Source organism: Schistocerca gregaria, chromosome 5 (assembly GCF_023897955.1).
Source record: "Schistocerca gregaria isolate iqSchGreg1 chromosome 5, iqSchGreg1.2, whole genome shotgun sequence".
Lineage (NCBI taxonomy): Eukaryota > Metazoa > Arthropoda > Insecta > Orthoptera > Acrididae > Schistocerca > Schistocerca gregaria.
The window spans coordinates 400,346,023-400,365,229 of NC_064924.1; the positions used below are offsets into that span (position 1 = coordinate 400,346,023).

The 19,207-nt window shown below is 42.0% G+C and overlaps 1 protein-coding gene across 1 annotated transcript in view; it reads right to left on the reverse strand.

Annotated features, from left to right (window-relative positions):
* Positions 1-19,207, reverse strand: part of LOC126272264 (multiple C2 and transmembrane domain-containing protein) — a 1,046,785-nt gene that overhangs the window by 971,287 nt on the left and 56,291 nt on the right. Inside the window, exon 2 of the mRNA XM_049974999.1 lies at positions 16,034-16,185. Coding sequence (XP_049830956.1) covers positions 16,034-16,171 — 138 coding nt within the window. The 5' untranslated portion in view covers positions 16,172-16,185. The remainder of the gene's footprint in view (positions 1-16,033; positions 16,186-19,207) is intronic.

Sequence of the window (19,207 nt, forward strand, 5' to 3'; positions counted from 1 at the left end):
GGGACCAAAGAGCGAATTAGACACAGAAAAGTGCACCGCTATGTGATTAAATGTAAACGCCAACTTTTGGGCTGTCGAGTCACAGTATCACATTGCTTGTTGCATCAATCGCAGCAACAGGTAAGCAGCAACGACTCAGTCTTGTACTGATACGTCTGCACTGCCACCTGAACAGTGAAAGAAGTGTCAACAGAAGTTCACACAGCGAACTTGACTACCAGGGTCATCAAAAATATGTTAGTTAAAATCAATGAATTGTGGAAGCGAAAGTAGTTTTCTGAAGTCTCGACACAACCCTTTCAAAAATTTCGAAAACACGTGGCAAGACATAGAAAATTTCATGTTGCGATTGAAAGCAAGCCGACCGTTTATCGACATCAGGACTTTTCTAATGATTTCCCGTTATCATTGCTACATAGTTGTCTGGAGGCGAGGCCGCATCAGGTGTCGCTGGTCTGCAGTGCGAGACAGCCGAGCGAGATGGCGCAGCGATTAGCACACTGATCTCGCATTCGGGAGAACGACTGTGCAAATCCCAGACCAACCACCCAAATTTAGGTTTTCCGCGATTTTCCTAAATCGCCACAAGTAAATGGTGGAACGGTTACTTTAGTAACGGCACGGCCAATTTCCTTTCCCGTCCCTTCCTTTTCCAAGTTTGTGCTCCGCCTCTAATGACCCCGTCATCAACGGGACGTTAAACTGTAATCTGTCTGCGGCTGACCAGTCTGATTGTTTACTTAGATTGCTTACTTTCTTATTCACGCAGATGGTGACTTTTTTAGCACCTGTGTATGCTTAATCCAACAAGAAAGAACTAAACACGAACACCAACAGCAAGATGTGTTCCAGAGTTCTCATGTCTACGTTGTTTCTAGAAGTTGTATATATGGTCATTTCTCCAGTGGAGGCTCCTTTCCAGAATTCCATAATCCTTTCTTAATCCCTCCAAAACTCAGGCAGTAATAGTAAGGACCAACGACTGATAGTCTCGTACAACATGACTTTCATGTTACCATTTATTATCTTCGTGTCAAATTAACGAATATAGTAAAGTAACTCGGAGTAGCGCTTGTAGAAAACTAATGGAGACCTACTAATTACTCAACAGAAAGCCCACAATAAACTGAATTATCGATGCTACTAACTGAACCGATATGGGGTCTGCATCGTTCCACCATGCTCCACACTTACAAGGCTTTGATCCGATCCATCCTCTCCTACGTAAATCTCGCATGGGTATCTGCTTCAGCAGCGTTCTATCAACCCCTCCAAATCCTTGAACGCCATGCATTTCTCCTGGTTCGCCTAATCCGTTTATCTTCCCCTAACATAATTTTTTATGGATTAGTCACTGTTCACCACTTCTTTGCCCATAAAGAACAACACCAAAATCCTATACTTCCCGTAAACTCGGCTCCAAAAACCCTACTGTTTCCACCATAATTACCAATCATGGTTTACTATTGCCGCTACATCAGCAAATCCCACCCACTCGCACTTACGGATTCCAATTTCAATAGACTCCCACTCCTTGTTAACAAAATCTACCCCGCCAGCTATCCCTCCCATCAGACTTAACCCGCTCCTCCCTGTACCTTGCTAATTTCAGTGGTTCCCCTCCATCCCAATCCTTCCCTTTGTCTCTTTCTTTCCTCGCCTTGAAATGACCAGTCACGCATTCGTATACCGAATGCTACATATTCCTACAAAAGATCCGCCCACATCATACCTATCCCCACAACTTTACCAAACTGAATCAGTTAACTCCATAAGAATTTAACTGCTCCAAAGACCAATCCAACTTCCCCCTCTTGATTACTCCTACTACATCTAGAACGCTCCCATCGAGTGGTAGCGATGTGTAAAGCAGTGCATATTTGATTTAATTTTCTCGAAAGTCATTAACACTGTTTCGAAAGACAGACAGCATCATCAATGCAAAATATCTTTTAATATACACCGTGAACGACTAGAAATAGGACGTTCATATTAACGGGATATGTACATTAGTACGGTCTGCAGATATGAGTATCATTTCAGTCACCTCGGGTAAGGTCCGCCCCTGGTAGCTGAGTGGTCAGCGAAAGGAAACGTCAATCCTAAGGGCCCGGTTTCAATTCCCGGCTGGGTCGGAGATTTTCTCTGCTCATGGACTGGGTGTTGTGTTGTCCTTATCATCATGATTTCATACCCATCGACATGCAAGTCGCCGAAGTGGCGTCAACTCGAAAGACTTGCACCAGGCGAACGGTCTACCCGACGGGAGGCCCTAGCCACACGGCATTTCCATTTACCTCAGTTAAGCATGTGTCCTGTTGTCTCGTAGGCACAGTGTCTGCCATGGTCCTTGATAACTTGTTCCATGCGCGATGGCATCGATGCGTATAAGGCGCGAATGGCGTCCTGTGGTATAGCCATCCACGCTACATTCACCTGGCTCCAAAGTTCATCTGCGTTTGTTGACACTGGGCCACAGCGCTGCACCTATTGTTTCATCATACCCCGGACATTTTAGACTGGCGACAAATCAGTGTGGCAGGCCAGAGCAAAAGACTGACATCCTGTGACACCAAGAAGACATTTGTTTGTGGAACATGAAGTCGTGCATTGTCTTGCTGAAAAATGGCGCCTGGGATGATATGCAGAAATTGTATGACTACGGGTTGCAGGATGTCATTCACGTACAGACCATAAAGCCTTGAGCTGTTCTGTACGAACACAATCATTGTGACGTCACTACCCCTGTTTGCGGCGAACCAAAACGCGGCCACCATTTTCAAACAAGCAGAATCCGGATTCGTCTGGAAACACTATCCGATGCCATTCCTGTCGCCAGTGACGTCATTCCATACACCATTGCAGTCTAGCATGTTTCTGCACATTTGTCAAAGGTAGGCGGGGAAGTGGACGATGCTCACGTAACTCACGCTGTAATAAACGGCGACGGACTGTCTTCCCTGGTAGTGTACGATGTGTTATACTGCAGCGTCAGAGCCGAGGAGGACGCAGATTTGTCAAGAAATCCTATTCGGATGAAGTGTCGATCTTCTCGGGGAAGGTCTGGGTGGTGCGACCTGACCCATCTCGTCGGGTTCTGTGGCCTTCCGTGAAACATTTTGCACACAGCCGTTGCACTGAAGAGACACTTCGTCCCACACGAGCAGCAATTTCTCGGGTAGATGCATCACTTTCTCTCATGCCAATAATCCACCCTCTTTCAAACTCACTGATTTGACAGGCACGCTTCAACGGTAGGTGGTGCCGCGATGTCGATGCTGAACTTGAACCCACACGCCGACAACGTTCAAATGCTAATCATTTCTGCAGAACATACTAATGTACTTGTCCTGTGAATATGAACGTCCTATCTCTAGCCGTTGAAAGCGTTCTGTTTATTCTGAACATGAGCATATTTTAGAAGTACTTATATATAGTGCATCCCATCCCAGGAAAATTATCATTTTATCTTTTAAACTCCTTTGGTTAGAGAGTTCAATATTGCTCGGTTGCGAGACAACCCTCTCCCTCTGGGAAGAGGGAATTACGTGACAATGAAGAATAAAAAAGGGTTAATGTTTCAAACACGACTCGTTTTTAATCGGTGTCGACGTGGCCACACTAGACATGTCGAGCAAGTCATCGACTTAATCTGTATACTCGCACACAAATACCCATTGAAGGGTGTGTTCTATGATAAGTGGCTCTAAGTTTTATAATCTTTGTGGCTGTGTACCTGAACACTTGGATAATATACAGGTCTTTGGTTGCCAGAGTTTGCGCTAGGGGCAGATGAGGTTACTATCGTCTTGTAGGGCAGTCGAAAGTCGTGAAATGCGCTGTGTCGTTGGTGAACATAGCTGGTTGTAAATAATTGTTAAAACGGTTCCGTGTTTGCCTGTACACTTGAAACGAGGTAACATGTATCTGAATCTATCTATTTGTAACGAATACTAACTGTAATATTTGTGCAAGCTGTTTTGTCGTCATTATTCATTCCGTGAATTATTTTATAAGAAGTGTGAAATTCCTATCAAGAATCTCTTTCTTGGTATCAATTTCGTAATTATCAGTAATGTGTTCAGGCAATTAATAAATTATTCTTCACCGCTTTCATATGCAATTCAAACAAATGTAAGGAGTAAATATTATGAAATTCGTGTTCTTACTTCTCTTTGTTTTCTGCTTGTATCTGTCTCATTGTTTGTGACAATACTTAAAGAAGATCCCAGTTTCCTACAATAATGTAATTCAAACTGTAAGATTTCGAGTCTCAGTATAACTTCGGTCTGAAATAGTCTTTTGCATTTTTAATCTAGGTTTGTCACGCTTTACTTTAATGCTTCTGAGTGTAACTAACATAATAGAGCGAAGCGCCAAAGAAACTTGTATAGGCGTGCGTATACAAATACAGAGATATGTAGATAATCAGATTATGCTGCTGCGGTCGGCAACGTCTATATAAGACAACAAGTTTCTGGCACAGTTGTTAGATTGGTTACTACTGCTACAATGGCAGGTTATCAAGATTAAGTCAGTTCGAAAGTGGTGTTATACACGGCGCACGAGCGATGAGACACAGCATGTCCGAGGTAGCGATGAAGTTGGGATTTTCCCGTACGACCATTACACAAGTGTACCGTGAATATCAGGAACCGGGTAAAACGTCATATCTCCGACATCGCTGCCGCCGGAAAAAGATCCTGCAATAACGGGACCAATGACGACTGAAGAGAATCGTTCAACGTGACAGAAGTGCAACCCTTCCGCAAATTGCTGCAGATTTCAATGCTGGGCCATCAACAAGTGTCAGCTTGGGAACCATTCAATGAAACATAATCAATATGGACTTTCAGAGCCGAAGGCCTACTCGCGTACTCTAGATGACTGCACTACACAAAAAGTTGCGCTTTGCGTGGGCCCACAAACACCAACATTGGACTGTTGATGACCGGAAACACGTTGCCTGGTCGCACGAGTCTCGTTTCAAATTGTATCTAACGGATGGACATGTACGGGTATGGAGACAACCTCATGAATCCATGTACCTTGCATGTCAGCAGGGAACTCTTCTAGCTGGTGGAGGCTCTGTTATGGTCTGTGGCGTGTGTAATTGGATTAATATGGGACCCTTGATACATCTAGAAACAACTCCGATATGTGACACGTACATAAACATCCTGTCCGATCACCTGCATCCATTCATGTCCATTGTGCATTCCGACGGACTTGGGCAATTCCAGCAGGACATGCGACACCCTACACACTCAGAATTACTAGAGTAGCTAAATAAGCATTCTCTTGAGTTTCAACACTTCCGCTGCCCGTCAAACACCCCCCCCCCCCACCCCAGATATGAAAATTATTGAGCATATCTGGCATGCCTTGTAACGTCCTGTTCAGATGACATCTCCACCCTTTCGAACTCTTGCGGATATATGAACAGTCCAGCAAGATTCATGGTGTCAGTCCCTTCAGCACTACTTAAGACTTCAGTCGACTCCACACAAAGTCATGTTGTGGAATTTCTGCATGCTCGCGAGTGCCCTACATGATATTAGGCAGATGTACCACTTTCGTTGGCTCTTCTGTGTGTTACTGACAAGCATTGCACTGTTGGGTGTTCAACTGCCTGCATTCTTTACGAATGATTTGGGGTTTAGCAAGTAGATACATTAATTATGAAGCACTCATACAGCACAGTGATTTCTTATAGGTACCTGCAGTTCAGTGATTTATTTAAGGTATTTTGCCAAAGCAGAGCAGAGCAAAGTTTCCGTTTTTCAAGGGAGAAGGCGAACAAATGCGTGTTGTAGTTATGGAACAAAAGTTCAATTAATAACCGCGTACAGATTTAAGACGCAACAGTGAACTGTTTAAAATTTTGATTGTTGATGGGACAGTTGTCGGCTTTGTCACAGGTAGTTACTTTTCAGTGTTCAGTTATTAACCTTTGCAGACTGCCAAGTTCAGTTTAACGTCATTAAATGTTACATAATAAACAAATTTATGGTGTTCGGTGCAGTGCTAGTTGCAGTATCTAAACTTCAGTTGTCGCTCTTAGATAATAATGACAGTGAATTTTGGATTTCAGTACCATTTCATGTTTAACAGCCCAGTTATATTACTCCTAAGTCTCGGTACCGTAAGTGAACAACAATCGTAATTAGATAGTTCCGTCTGCACTCTGAATATTAGATCAAGATACTGCATTCTGGTGCAACTAGAGAGCTTTAATCGTTTTGTTGAGATGCAGTTCAGAAGCCAGGCTTACCCTGGGTTTTGCAAATATTATGCAATTAGAGAAGCATACTGAAGTCTTGTAGAAAGAAAAATATAAAATTGGAGATTACGTATCTGCTATACTATATGTGATACATAGCTTATATAATAAGTACACTAAAGAAGGAAATTTACGCAATTTACACCATTAAAAACATCAAACAACTTTAGCCAATCGAACTTTTCACATAAGAACTCTTCAACTTTGACATACAATAAAGTTTCATTTTCGATCTGGTATGTATTGGTTATGAATTGTAGATTAAAACTGAAGAAATTGCAAAAAGGGGGGAATTTAAGGAGATGGGACCTGGATAAACTGACTAAACCAGAGGTTGTACAGAGTTTCAGGGAGAGCATAAGGGAACAATTGACAGGAATGGGGGAAAGAAATACAGTAGAAGAAGAATGGGTAGCTCTGAGGGATGCAGTAGTGAAGGCAGCAGAGGATCAAGTAGGTAAAAAGACGAGGGCTAGTAGAAATCCTTGGGTAACAGAAGAAATATTAAATTTAATTGATGAAAGAAGAAAATATAAAAATGCTGTAAATGAAGCAGGCAAAAAGAAATACAAACGTCTCAAAAATGAGACCAAAAGGAAGTGCAAAATGGCTAAGCAGGGATGGCTAGAGGACAAATGTAAGGATGTAAAGGCATATCTCACTAGGGGTAAGATAGATACTGCCTACAGGAAAATTAAAGAGACCTTTGGAGAAAAGAGAGCCACTTGTATGAATATCAAGAGCTCAGATGGAAACCCAGTTCTAAGGAAAGAAGGGAAAGCAGAAAGGTGGAAGGCGTATATAGAGGGTCTATACAAGGGCGATGTACTTGAGGACAATATTATGGAAATGGAAGAGGATGTAGATGATGATGAAATGGGAGATGCGATACTGCGTGAAGAGTTTGACAGAGCATTGAAAGACCTGAGTCGAAACAAGGCCCCCGGAGTAGACAACATTCCATTAGAACTACTGACAGCCTTGGGAGAGCCAGTCCTGACAAAACTCTACCGTCTGGTGAGCAAGATATATGAGACAGGCGAAATACCTTCAGACTTCAAGAAGAATATAATAATTCCAGTCCCAAGGAGAGCAGGTGTTGACAGATGTGAAAATTACCAAACTATCAGTTTAATAAGTCACGGCTACAAAATACTAACACGAATTCTTTACAGACGAATGGAAAAACTAGTAGAAGCCGACCTTGGGGAAGATCAGTTTGGATTCCGTAGAAATATTGGAACACGTGAGGCAATACTGACCCTACGACTTATCTTAGAAGCTAGATTAAGGAAAGGCAAACCTACGTTCCTAGCATTTGTGGACTTAGAGAAAGCTTTTGAAAATGTTGACTGGAACACTCTCTTTCAAATTCTGAAGGTGGTAGGGGTAAAATACAGGGAGCGAAAATCTATTTACAATTTGTACAGAAACCAGATGGCAGTTATAAGAGTTGAGGGGCATGAAGGGGAAGCAGTGGTTGGGAAGGGAGTGAGACAGGGTTGTAGCCTCTCCCAGATGTTGTACAATCTGTATATTGAGCAAGCAGTACAGGAAACAAAAGAAAAATTCGGAGTAGGTATTAAAATCCATGAAGAAGAAATGAAAACCTTAAAGTTCGCCGATGACATTGTAATTCTGTCAGAGAGAGCAAAGGACTTGCAAGAGCAGTTGAACGGAATGGATAGTGTCTTGAAACGAGGATATAAGATGAACATCAACAAAAGCAAAACAAGGAAAATGGAATGTAGTCGACTTAAGTCGGGTGATGCTGAGGGAATTAGATTAGGAAATGAGACACTTAAAGCAGTAAATGAGTTTTGCTATTTGGGGAGCAAAATAACTGATGATGGTCGAAGTAGAGAGGGTATAAAGTGTAGACTGGCAATGGCAAGGAAAGCATATCTGAAGAAGAGAAATTTGATAACATCGTGTATAGATTTAAATGTCAGGAATTCGTTTCTGAAAGGATTTGTATGGAGTGTAGCCATGTATGGAAGTGAAACATGGACGATAAATAGTTTGGACAAGAAGAGAATAGAAGCTTTCGAAATGTGGTGCTACAGAAGAATGCTGAAGATTAGATGCGTAGATCACATAACTAATGAGGAAGTATTGAATAGGATTGGGGAGAAGAGAAATTTGTGGCACAACTTGACTAGGAGAAGGGATCGGTTGGTAGGGCATGTTTTTACAATGTAGACAAGTGTAATGTGATGCGAATACATAGAAAGATAGGTCCCTTATCATTTAGCTACAAAATAGCAGGTCAGCAACTGGAAGCAGTTAATTCCATAAATTATCTGGGAGTACGCATTAGGAGTGATTTAAAATGGAATGATCATATAAAGTTGATCGTCGGTAAAGCGGATGCCAGACTGAGATTCATTGGAAGAATCCTAAGGAAATGCAATCCGACAACAAAGGAAGTAGGTTACAGTACGCTTGTTCGCCCACTGCTTGAATACTGCTCAGCAGTGTGGGATCCGCACCAGATAGGGTTGATAGAAGAGATAGAGAAGATCCAACGGAGAGCAGCGCGCTTCGTTACAGGATCATTTAGTAATCGCGAAAGCGTTACGGAGGTGATAGATAAACTCCAGTGGAAGACTCTGCAGGAGAGACGCTCAGTAGCTCGGTACGGGCTTTTGTTAAGTTTCCGAGAACATACCTTCACCGAAGAGTCGAGCAGTATATTGCTCCCTCCTACGTATATCTCGCGAAGAGATCATGAGGATAAAATCAAAGAGATTAGAGCCCACACAGAAGCATACCGACAATCCTTCTTTCCACGTACAATACGAGACTGGAATAGAAGGGAGAACCGATAGAGGTACTCAGGGTACCCTCCGCCACACTCTGTCAGGTGGCTTGCGGAGTATGGCTGTAGATGAAAATGTTCTGAGGCATCAAGGGATCACCAGTTTAGTATTGGAGGGCAGCGTGGAGGTTAAAAATTGTAGAGGGAGACCAAGGGATGAATACACTAAGCAGATCAGAAGGATGTAGGTTGCAGTAGGTACTTGGAGATGAAGAAGCTTGCACAGGATAGGAAACCATGGAGAGCTGCATCAAACCAGTCTCAGGACTGAAGACCACAACAACAACAACAATGTATTGATTTAAAATTATAAATAGGTCTGACCCCACATTGGTTATATATAGGTTTTCGGTAGGGTTTCCTAGACTGTAAAGCAAATAAAGGAATTTGAAATCTCCTCCCAAACACTCCAAACTGGGACTGCATTTTCCTCAGTAAAAATTCATTTTGTATTTGACTGAGAATTCCCTGACTCTACACGGGTCATTACACGAACAATCCGCTCTAAGTATCGAAAGAAAACCATAAAAAAATAATGTTAACTAAATACCGCATTTCATGCAATATATGTCACGTATGTGACTAAGCTTGTTTGCCGTGACACAATATCGTAGAATGATATGCGCAGCCTTTTGTTGTAATGACCTGACACACGTCGACCCACGCTAAGACCATTGCACAGCAAGAGTAGTTCATTGTCAGCAGAGAGAACTTGTTCCGGGTTTCCTGCGGCCACAGTTCCGCTGCTGTACGGATAACAGGTGCATCATAGTGTGTGAGTGAAATGGAGTGGCGACTGGAAACGTACTCCAAAGTTGAAATACTGGCACAGTTCAACTCTTGTGAAAAATACGTTTAGTTTAAACGTAAAACATAAATTCACGTGAAGTTCTGACGGGACATGGACCAAACGCACTATCTTGTCCAGCGGTAGTGAAATGGTGCCAACAGTTTCACCGACACAGTTGATGCTGATCGAGAAGGAAGCCAATCGACATCGGCCACGGCGTCAGTCAAGGAACTGATTTACAGATATCGCAGATTTTCCTATGATGAGAGACTTCACGTAGCTGTTCTCGACTGGCTATGTGACGAAGGAGCGGGTCTCTATCGTTGAAGAACGGAACGGCTGGTAGGACGTTCCGACCACTCTTTCTAGGTACTTAGTCACTGTGTTGAAATATAGTGCCATGATTATGTCTCTTTGAAGTGCAGTGCACCATTCAATAAAAGCCATTTGATCTGCCATAATAATGTGCATCTCACCTTTATCAAAAAAGTTTTGCATCACCTCTGAAGATCTCGCTGTATGGTGATACAACATGCAATGTGTGGGTTTCTTGAGGAATGAAAAGGGCAGAAATGAGGTTTATGTTCATCTCTATTCCAGTTTTCTGTACAGGTTTCGGACCTGTCGGAACCGAGGTTATGCAAATCATTTTTTGATGTGTGTACTTCGTGAAGTACCCTCGTACATATTCAAGCATCATGTGTAATATGGAACAGAGTTGATTTAATTATTTATTTATTTTTACAGACGTTTCTCTGTGGCTGTTACATTGTTTAAGATTTTGGATTTTTTTAACTGTGGTGAGTTCAAAATCTAAAATTTATGACAGTTGAACTCTGGTGAAACTTATTTTAGGATTTGGCGTGATAAGCTATTTATAGACTTATCTTACAATATAAAAATGTCGTAACAAATAGGGAAAAAGTCTACTTCTTACGTTTCGTTATTGACGTTACAATTTTTTCTTTCATTGCAGGTCACTGATAATCGAAATATGTTTGCGAATCAGGTCTACAAATAAAGTTCAATGAAATATTTTTCGCTGTTCGGCGGGTCTTCTTCCTCTACAAAATGGGTTATACAGTTATTGGCCCAGTCCAAGAATCCATCATGCAGAAATGCGTCGAGACAATCCTGCGCAGCTTTGACTCCATCTTTTTGAAGTTTTAACACAGAACAGCGTGCAAACTGCATTTTTGACTAGTATTTCCTGTTTAGAAAAAATATCAGTTTGCCGTCCTATACAATATGGTAAACGCTGTCTGCGATTTTTGTTGACACCCAGTATTAGTTGAATCACGCTATAATTTCATGAAACCCGCTAATTCACCTGAATGCCTCTTCAGTCAGTGCACAGTGCGTGATAAACTACACGATGTCAACTGAGATCTACGTATAGTTTGTTTAAAATGATATTAATTCGAGCCTCATTAATAACGTAGATTCCGAAACCCATGTTTGTTGTCCACGGTTGTAGGTCCACTGCTTCAGTTGTTATCTCAGCTTTATAATGAACGTACAAAAGTTCTAATAATGTTTGTTCATTATTGCTTTGTACATAAATTTAACACGAGACCGATGCACAGAAGTTTTTGTTCTCTCAGTGTTGTGAACTTCACCACATAGAAAAACAGTACAACGACGACATCTTGAAAAAATACACATGTCTGTAGCTGTCAAGTGTCTGCTAGCTGCACTAAACGATAAAGCGTCAAGGTAGTCAACACAACTACACAAATGGCATGTGTCCCCCCCCCCCTCCCCCTCCTGTTAGTTGAGGTTGCTGCTTTTCTACTATTGACTTGTGACGTCATTCCTATACCGTCTATCAAACCCTGAGTCCGTATTACGACGCAACTTATGACTAAATTTTCTTGTAATTTTAAGCTATACTGACGGCTAGTTGTTGAGGTAATTCAGTGCATCCAAATGACATTGCGAGTACTTTAAACATTCTTGACGCTGGTCGCATACACATCGTATGTGTAACGTACTGCCTGGAAAGGTGGTGCTAGATCTGCAAACACATAAAAATCAAAAATCACTAGTGAGATGCCGAAATAAAAGTCAAGCAGAATGTTGTAGTGATACAGGGCCTATATCAAACGACTCTATTTGATCAGAGGATTGTGAAACTGAAACTGGATTAGTTCTAGGCAAATTATTACAAATGTTTGTGATATGTCTTAATCCATATTTATAATTAATCATCAGTTATTGAAATACGGTACTTGAAGTAAAAGTAATTATCGAAGTAGAAGTATTTTGACCTCTGCTTCAATTGAAATACGTCAGTTCCTTCAAAAGGCCTCTGTAAAAAAAAGTGTCAAAATTAAGATGAGCAGTGCTCCCCCACAAACTGTATTACGTCGCTGCAAATAAGGGGTGGTCCTGACTTTCAATGCATGTTAGTAGAGCTGGGGCTATTTTCTGAAGGGGAAACCAAAGTGGAAATTAAGAATGCAGAGTCTCGAGGCGGTAACACTGAATAAAAGGTTCCCAGGCTTACAACCGCGTGAAGTGATTAAAATTACACGAACCTTTGGCCACGCACTCGTTGGCCATTGTCAACTGGTATGACTGCCAGTGCGCTGCTGGCACGCTCCTTATATCAACTAGCTGACGGCTGTGACGTCACTGGTGCTCGGCATCGCTTGATAAGCACATGCGTTGAGTCGGCGATGATGTTCACTCCTCAAACGCGCGATAGGTGAATTCCACGCCTTGCTAAGCTGTAGGCTACCGTCTCTATTTAGCGTGTTATCGGTGATTTTTATTTCAGTGGCTCTTTTAATTACCCAGTCACAGCAGTTTTGTGAGATTTTATCTGGTGGACTTTTATGAAGCATGCTCAGCTAAGGTAGATTTCTCGGGTAGCGTAGGCGATGACACCTCGTCCTAGCGTTGTTTCACAGTGCGTACTGTTTGTCCGACGTAAGATTCGCCACACTTGTTAGATATACTATAGATCTCAGGTGTCCTGTTACCCTCTCCTTAATTAGCCGGTCTCACTAATTAATGGACTTTTGTTAGGTGCGTCTAGATCTGCCCCACATGGGCCGCAGAACAGAAATAAAGCGTGTTTCTTTTCCTGCTCCTTGTAGGTGCTCTGAAAGTGATTCTTGCTTGAAATCATTTATCTGCAGCCTTGCCGTAGTGGCAATACAGGTTACCTTTCAGATCATTAAACGCTGTTGGGCTGAGCTAGCACTTGGATGGGTGACGATCCGGTCTGTCAAGCTCTGTTGGCAAGCGGGGTGTACTCAGCCCTTCTGAGGGAGACTGGGGAGGTACTTAATTGAGAAGTAGCGGCTCCGGTCTTATAAACTGACAAAATGGCCTGGAAAGCGGTGTGTTGACCACATGCCCCTCCATACCAGCATCCAGTGACACCTGTGGGCTGAGAATGACTGACGGCCGCTCGGTACAGTTGGACCTTCACGGCCTGTTCGGGCAGAGTTTAGTTTCGTAATAGCCACTGCTCGTGAATACCTTGCGTAGGTGCCTCAGCTGTTGGGGCAGTTTATCATCGTATGATATCATTTTTGCACGATACACTAGTGCTTGCAATACAGTGCCGCGTGGGGAGGACTGATGGCATGTATTCTATAAGCACTTGGGCCAAGGCATCCATTTCGTTTGCAACGGATGAGGAAGTCGGGGAAAGATAACGCATTGCCTTTTTCTACCTCTGTGGTGAAAGGGATGTTGCTGGTAACGACGTTGAGATGTTCCAAGAACTCATCAAATTTCTCACGTCCGTGGGGCAAATTGCGAACGTGTCGTCAAAGTATCGAAAGAAACAACTAGACGACTAGGCTTTAATGGCACCGTGTATAAGGCCATATAAAAAAAAATATTTACTACGAAAACCTTAACCACACGCAAAGAGATGATAAAGAAATAAGAAGTAAAAAGATCTACATGGAAAGGAACGGATAATTCCAAGCGAGTCATGTAATGGGCAGAAGTGGTCTATTATGTAGAATTTAGTTAAAAGTAAATTCGTATGGCATGAGTGGCTGGGAGTCTCTCAAGAGAGATATCCCTCTGCTTGAATGCAAGTTATTTCAATTGGACGCCGTTTCAGCGGCTTGTGCGCCCTTAACCTACTCTGGTAGTCTGTAACGCGGGAAATGCATATCATTCTATTTCCATCTATTCTACTATAAATTTTTTGCCTTATTTTGTTACCTGAAGATATGACATTTTTGTGTCTTTATATATTGTAATTGTTTCACTATTATGCATTTATGTCGGTGTATAATTGGTTTGTTCTGTAAATCCTATTTGTATTTTTTACTCTGGGTCTTGCCTAGGGAAAACTATGCTATCGAACGATTACATTGATGAGTCGTGTGGAGAACCAAAGTGTTTAGAATCTTTGGTAGTGTTGGCTCTGCCGCTTGGAGCGCGGGCAGAGCAGAGCCTGGCTGGAGTAGGGCGGTGGAGCAGGTGTGTTGTGTGACGCTCCCACGAGTTGCCGCGCTTCCGGGGTTTGGCAGCATGTAATTGCGCTGGACTTGCTATGAGAGTTTCTGTCACGGTGTCGCGGACGGGAAACATTAGCAGGCACACATCAAGAGCCCGTTTCGCCTGGTGACCGTGTCGAGAAGAAGGCGCGCCAACATCCATCTTCTGCAACAGCTACGGCCGACAATAAGTGATTGTCGCCAGCTCCTTGATCGACGACTTCTAACCTTCAATGAAATAACAAGAAAGACTGAAAGCACGTAAAGTTTTAGAACTATATAGCAGACCTCAGCTGTCAAACTATTCCATTAGCATCACTAAAATACAGCGACTTAGCATGAACCTTGGTTGCTCATTCTCCCAATTGCATTACCAAGCAGGGTCCCTTGCTATTCTGAAATGAACTCGAGTGTCGTTGAAATTCAAACGACAGCATTAAAGTAATATCATTAGATTTCACTGCTTTAATTTCAAAGTTCAGTTAAGGTATTCATAGCTGGCTACAATATTTAGAATACACAAGCACAAATTAAGAGTGCGAGTTTTGTTACCATATTTTAGCTTACCTGTGACTGCAGTTCGGCTTGGTACGTACTAAATGTTACTTTGTTAATTGTTCAGAATCATTTAATTCAAGTTCAAAGTTAAATCTCTTATTTCTAAATTGCTTAGGTTCAAGTAGCTTTTTAAATGATTGTTGTGGTAGCCCAAGACTAACCTTATTTTATTGAATTTCGTAGTGCTTCAGAAACAAAGTTCACTATTAATTTCAGTCACTAAATTAACTTTCAATTTTCCGGTTTTATTAATTCTTTTGCTAAATTAAGTCAGAGTGTAGCGAAATTTATTGCTTCTGACAATCATTCAGTTTTCACACAACACGTGTCAACCTTCAGTTGCCACGCTTTTAGTCCTAATTATATGTGCAATAACCTTTCTTTTTCAGTTATTATAGTAGTTGTCCATAGGACTGGCGACCGTAATTTCCCTCAAATCTCAAATATCTAATTAACGCCAGTTAATTGTTAACGTAACGACCGCACATGTACTTTCTTTATTAAGTTTACCCATTTTCAAAATTAATTTCCACCAGTTTCATTTACATTTTTCCTTTCATTTAGATGTAACCCTTTCCTCCCTCATTACCGACAAATAACGATTGCTTTTTCCAATTTTCCATTAGGTACACGCGATTTAATTTTTACTTTCATTAAGGTCGATAAGTGAGGGGGAGGTTACAAGTCCTACCGGAGAAAGAGGAGCTACAGTAAAACGTGGAATCTGGACCACGTGTAATTTCTCGCATACAGTATCTTCACACCATCAAGAGGTGAATGCTAGCGTTAAAGGAGCGTGAAACCCTCTGACGTCAAACAGGGATTCGATCCCGCGACCTTAAAATCTCCATACTCGCACTTTCTGCCACTATACCACCCAGCCCAACAGAATTCAGGTTATGACGAACAAAGCTGTTATCAAATGAAGCAATCAACTGGAAACAGATCTAGTGGTCTCAATCGAACTTAGATCTGTGAAAAGAGCGGCTAGTTGAATGGGTATATGTCATAACAGATGTAGAAGCTGTCAGCAATGGTTTGGGGAATTTGTTAGAGAGAATGCAAAGGAATGAGTGGCACTGTAGTTGCGAAATAGAAGAGGTACTCACGGCAGCGAGGTCGGCGGGCGACAGCGCGGTGGCGGCGGGGGAGGCGGCCCTGCCGCCCCCCGGGGGCGGGTTGTCTCCCGCCCCCGCTCGACTCCGCGGCCGCGGGGACTCCCCTCCGGGGTCCGACGATCCAGCCATGCGGCGCGGCGAGTCTGCAACACGACCACCATCTCGCTCTCAAGCGTCCCCGTGCAACCCTTCCATCTTTTAGTGTAACTGGTCACTGTGTCTTCTTCATTTAGTTTATGGTAAAGTTGTAGAGTCTGACACGTATTTATCATTTGCATTGAAGTCGTAGGTCTGCTGTTTCTGAGTGCTGTGACACTCTTCGTTTACATTCCTCATTTTATTACTTTCTTGTATGTAGACGCAAATTATTCATCTTGGACCAAATTTATGGTAATATAATTAATCGCTTAGAATACCGGTACTACAATATTAATTGACGAGCGGAAAATTTAAACGTTCTAAGTGCCAAAACTCAGATTTATCAGGAGAATTAAAAAACAATGTCTCTCATTTTGCACGTAATCTGTATCCAAAAAGTTGAGACAGTAATCTGATGACATGGATGAATGCTGCTCACCTCATCACTGCAAAGAATAATAAGACGTATTAGCAACGTTCTATGTCCCATACCAAAAATCAGATTGGACTAACTGTCAATGTTATTGTCGTCGTGGTATTCAGTCCTGAGCCTGGTTTGATGGAGCTCTCCATGCTACTCTATCCTGTGCAAACTTCTTCATCTCCCAGTACCTACTGCAACCTACATCCTTCTGAATCTGTTTAGTGTATTCATCTCTTAGTCTCCCTCTACGATTTTTACCCTCCACGCTGCCCTCCAATACTAAATTGGTGATCCCTCGATGTCTCAGAACATGTCCTACCAACCGATCCCTTCTTCTAGTCAAGTTGTGCCACAAACTCCTCTTCATCCCAATCCTATTCAGTACCTCCTCATTAGTTATGTGATCTACCCATCTAATCTTCAGCATTCTTCTGTAGCACCACATTTCAAAAGCTTCTGTTCTCTTCTTGTCTAAACTATTTATTGTCAATGTTTCACTTCCATACATGGCTACACTCCATACAAATACTTTCAGAAACGACTTCCTAACACTTAAATCTATACTTGAGTTTAACAACTGTCAATAAGAAAGCTTTTATTTGAAGTACTATTAAAACAGAGACACTACTTTTTAATTGTGAAAAGGCAAGTGCAGAAATACAGCAGTGACGTTTTAACTAGTAGGACTGTAGTAAAAAAAAAAAAAAAAAAAAAAAAAAAAAAAAAAAAAAAACATTTCTAAATATTTTAAAATTTGTACAAGTGAATAAAAAAAAATTAATTCGAGAAAATAAACTGTCTCAGTACTGACTTCTGTTTCTTACAGAAGTACATTCTTAGGAACAGATGCCGCAAAGTTTGCTCAAAACTTCCTGTACTGTTTAGGACGAAATGGCAACGTCGTCTACAGATCTTCCTATGGAGCAACCTGTGAATATGGATTGTCTTTCAAATTAAGTGTGGCATGGGATACATCAGCCATGGCCATAACCGTCCTCAATACACTGACATTTTTTTCTTTCTTCTAAATTGCAATAGGAAATTTTAATAGCTGTTGGAAATGGATGAGTATGAGGCACTTTGATGATACTGCGTTTGGAGATTTTTACACACGTGCATTGGAGCTCAAAGAACCAGCTCCACACGTACAGCTGAACGTCGTGGTTCACATGAGTGCACAAAAGGTTTTGCTGATGTTCTACTTTGGCCCCCTTCTCATTCACTTCCTGCAAGACTTTTCAACAGTGAATGCCCAGCATTACTCGCAATCCTTAACCACCCTTCGCCAAGCGAACAAATCAAATCGACCAGGCAGTCTCACCCGTTGGGTCATTCTGCTCCGCGACAATGTTAAGCATCATACGGCCAACACAGTGCCGCGCCACTCCTGCGGAAATTCAAATAAGAGGCTCTCGGCCACCCCCCCCCCTCCCCATACCGTCCGGACCTCTCTCCCTGTGATTACAGGATTTTTGGTCCCCATAAACAGGCTCTAAGGGGCAAACGATTCATCTCGGACGACGTCGTCCAGCTGTACGTCATCCATTTACCGCCTTGTGCCACAGTGGGACAAGCGTCTCAACAGCCAGGGTAAATACTTCTAACATGCAGGTACTGGTTTCTGCAATTATGCCTCCAGCTCACTTCTTTTTGAACGCCCCTTATATGAGAGAGACGCCAGAAGAAAGACGATCCAAACAGTGAATGTATTATTCGAAAATTTTCGAAAACGTTCGCGATTTGCCCCTCTGGCAGTATCGAGTAACGTTACACAAAAATATTATATTTAATTCCATTTGTCAGCATTTTATAATGAATACATCTATATCTTAATATTGTGTGGGCTGTGTGTAACATTGCAATTAGCTCAAAATCCATATGTGGCTACCTTTTGTGCAGTTTAGTTAATACTGTTGTCCAAAAGTGTAACATACTAAGGAAACGTGGAAAATGAAGCCAACAAAAAGTGCAAATATAAATTCAGACAATACCTACGCAGCAGTGAGAATTAGATAAGAGCCATTAGAATGAAAAAGAGATAGACGGGAAAAAAGTAAGTAAACTGTTCATTATTCCAAAAGTAATTGCCATAACTATTAATACGTTTATCACACTGTGAGACAAGACGGTCACTGCCACCATGGAAAAATTTTTGCAGTTACCTACGGAACCATGATTGTATCCAGGTGTCCACCTCTTCATCCAAAGCACATCGACGGCCATGAATATCTTTCTCCAGGCTTCCAAAACTGTAGAAATATCGTGTTGTCAAGGTTCTTTCGAGAATGCTACAGAAGTTTCTATGGGAAGCCACTACATATCCTCTATACAGTCCCAACCTCTCACCAAGCAATTTGGAGCCCTGAAAAAAGACGTTCGTGGCCACCGATTTGTTTGAGACGAAGAGGTGCACACCGGTGCACAATTATTGATCTGTAGGGCAATCGAAAACATTTTTCCAGCAAGGTATTGACCATCTTATCTCATAATAGGATTAATGTATTAATAACTTTGGTGATTACTTTTGAAGTAATAAAGAGATTATTTATTTTTTCCTGGTGTCTCGCTTTCATATGACTTCTCCTCATAACATCTTCATCATG